This window comes from Corvus kubaryi, unplaced genomic scaffold, assembly GCF_017639235.1.
Source record: "Corvus kubaryi isolate FWS band 111438036 unplaced genomic scaffold, C.kubaryi_AGA036_p1.0 36396, whole genome shotgun sequence".
Lineage (NCBI taxonomy): Eukaryota > Metazoa > Chordata > Aves > Passeriformes > Corvidae > Corvus > Corvus kubaryi.
In genome coordinates, this window is record NW_024580863.1 from 1717 (window position 1) to 4087 (window position 2371).

General features: G+C 66.4%; 1 protein-coding gene across 1 annotated transcript in view; it reads left to right on the forward strand.

Moving 5' to 3' along the window:
- Positions 1-2371, forward strand: part of ATP13A2 (ATPase cation transporting 13A2) — a gene marked incomplete at its 5' end in the record, with an annotated part of 7754 nt that overhangs the window by 1666 nt on the left and 3717 nt on the right. The window contains 4 exons of the mRNA XM_042019894.1: positions 161-281; positions 478-602; positions 1154-1314; positions 2026-2145. Coding sequence (XP_041875828.1) covers positions 161-281; positions 478-602; positions 1154-1314; positions 2026-2145 — 527 coding nt within the window. The remainder of the gene's footprint in view (positions 1-160; positions 282-477; positions 603-1153; positions 1315-2025; positions 2146-2371) is intronic.

The following is a 2371-nucleotide window of genomic DNA, read 5'->3' on the forward strand; positions in this document are numbered from 1 at the left end:
TCCAGGCTCCTGGAAGTGGGGAGAGCTTCCCCCAGCCCCGTGTGGGATCTCCAGGCTCCTCGAGGAGCAGCTGCTCACAAGCACCCCAAGCCCTGGAGCTCCGTGTCCCCTCTCCGGAGCCGGGCTTCCCTCAGGAGCTGTTCTGGCCTCGCTTTTCCAGTGCCCCCAGATTTCTCCCGGATGCTCCGGCACTACACCACCGACGGGTTCCGGGTGCTGGCCCTGGCCTGCAAAGCCCTGGGCACAGTGGCCACCTTCGAGGAGGCCCTGCAGCTCCCCAGGTTGGTGCCAGCGCTGCCTCTCTCCACCTCCTCACTGGCTCCCAGCGTTTCCCGGGATGCCCCACAGGGATTGAAACCCTAATCCATCCCGGAGGAATTCCCGGCTGCCTCCCAGATGGGTTTTTCTCTGTTCACACCCCTTGATGCTCCCTGCTGGCGTTGAGGAGGCGATGAAAGGCTCCTTGTGTCCCTCCAGGGACTCTGTGGAGAGCGGCCTGAGCTTCCTGGGCTTCCTGGTCATGAAGAACGTCCTGAAGCCGGAGTCGGCTCCGGTGATCCACCTGCTGAGGAGCGCCAACATCCGCCCCGTCATGGTGACAGGTGGCCCTGGGGGCAGCGGGGTCCGGGGCACACGGACAGTGCTGGGCGGGGTGCGAGGGGGAAGGACCTTCCCACCCAGAATCCCACCCAGAATCCTACCCAGAATCCCTCCAGAGACCCCAGCAGGGGTCCCAGCAGGAATCCGTGGCCCGGAGCAGCTGTGGGGCCTCCTGGATCCCGGCTTTGTGCATCCCTGCCCTCGGCACACAGGATTTGCTGTGGGCTCGGGGTGTGGAGGTTTTTTGGGTGGGAGAACTCGTCGTGCTGCTGCCCATCCCCTAAGTACCGGCGTGTTCTAAATCCCGAATTTCGTGGCCAATGGGGGGGGGGGTGCAGAGTCACCTCCAGGTGTTTTCCAGGCAGGAAAACGCGATTTGAACCCACTTTCCTTTGGGGCAGGGCAGACAGGAGGTTTTGGGGGAAAGAAGGGGGAAGCAAAGCCCCCGCGTGGCTGCGGTGGCCGGGAGAGGGGACACGGCCGCTTCGGGCTGCTCCTCTTGGCCTGGAAATTCCAAACGCTCATTCCTGGTCCCCCCACGTGTCCCTGGCAGGGGACAACATGCTGACAGCCATGAACGTGGCACGCGGGTGCCGCATGGTGGAGCCCAGGGAGGGCGTGATCTTCGTCACGGCCTCGCCGCCCGGCCACGGCAAACCCGCCGCCCTCAAGTTCGTCCTGGCCGAGCATTCCCAGGGCGAGGAGCAGCCCGAGGTGAGAGCCCGGGACACCTTGTGGGAGCCCAGACTGCCCGGTCACCCTGCAGGGTTTTCGTGGGATCCCGGAATTCCAGGGTGGTTTGGGTTGGGAGGGAGCTTAAAGCTCATCCTGTGCCATGGTCCAGGGGTGCTCCAGCCTGGCCTTGGGCACTGCCAGGGCTCCAGGGGCAGCCACAGCTGCTCTGGGCACCCTGTGCCAGGGCTTGCCCACCCTCCCAGCCAGGAATCCCTTCCCAATATCTAAGAAATGGAGTCCCTCGAGTCCGGCTTTCTCCACAGTCCGGGAATTGCGGAATCCCAGAACGGTTTGGGTTGGCGAGGACCTCGGAGCTCGTCCCATTCCATGGGCAGGGGCACCTTCCACCCCCCGGGAGCTGCAGCCCGGCCTGGGGCGCTGCCAGGCTGGGAGCGCGGCAGCAGTGCTCTGTGCTGCTGCTGCCCCTCACGCATCCCTGCTCCGGGGGAGCTCAGCCGCTCCTCCCTTTCCTGGGAGCCCGTCCGGCAGGGACGGCAGCTCCAAACACCTCCAGGCTGGGCGTGGGGGGCTGGCTCAGCCCGGCGCTGTACCCCAAACAGCCCCACGGGTGTGCCTGGCGCTGGGGCTCCAGGGAGCCGCGGCTGCGGGCGGGCCCGGCCCGGCTCCGGGGGCTCCGCAGAGCTGGAGCTGCAGAGCTGGAGCTGCAGAGCTGGAGCTGCTCTCCCGCAGGGCCTGCAGCAGCAGCAGCAGCGCGACGGCTCCTCCCTCCCGCCCCGGCACTGCCACTTCGCCCTCAACGGGAAATCCTTCCAGGTGGTCTGTGAGCACTTCGCCGACCTCCTGCCCAGGGTGAGTCCGGCCGGGAGCCCTCCGGAGGGGCTGGGAATCCTCTGGTGGGGCTGGGAATCCTCTGGTGGGGTTGGGAATCCTCTGGTGGGGCTGGGAATCCTCTGGTGGGGCTGGGAATCCTCCGGAGGGGCTGGGAACCCTCTGGTGGGGCTGGGAATCCTCTGGTGGTGTTGGGAACCCTCCGGAGGGGCTGGGAACCCTCTGGTGGGGCTGGGAATCCTCTGGT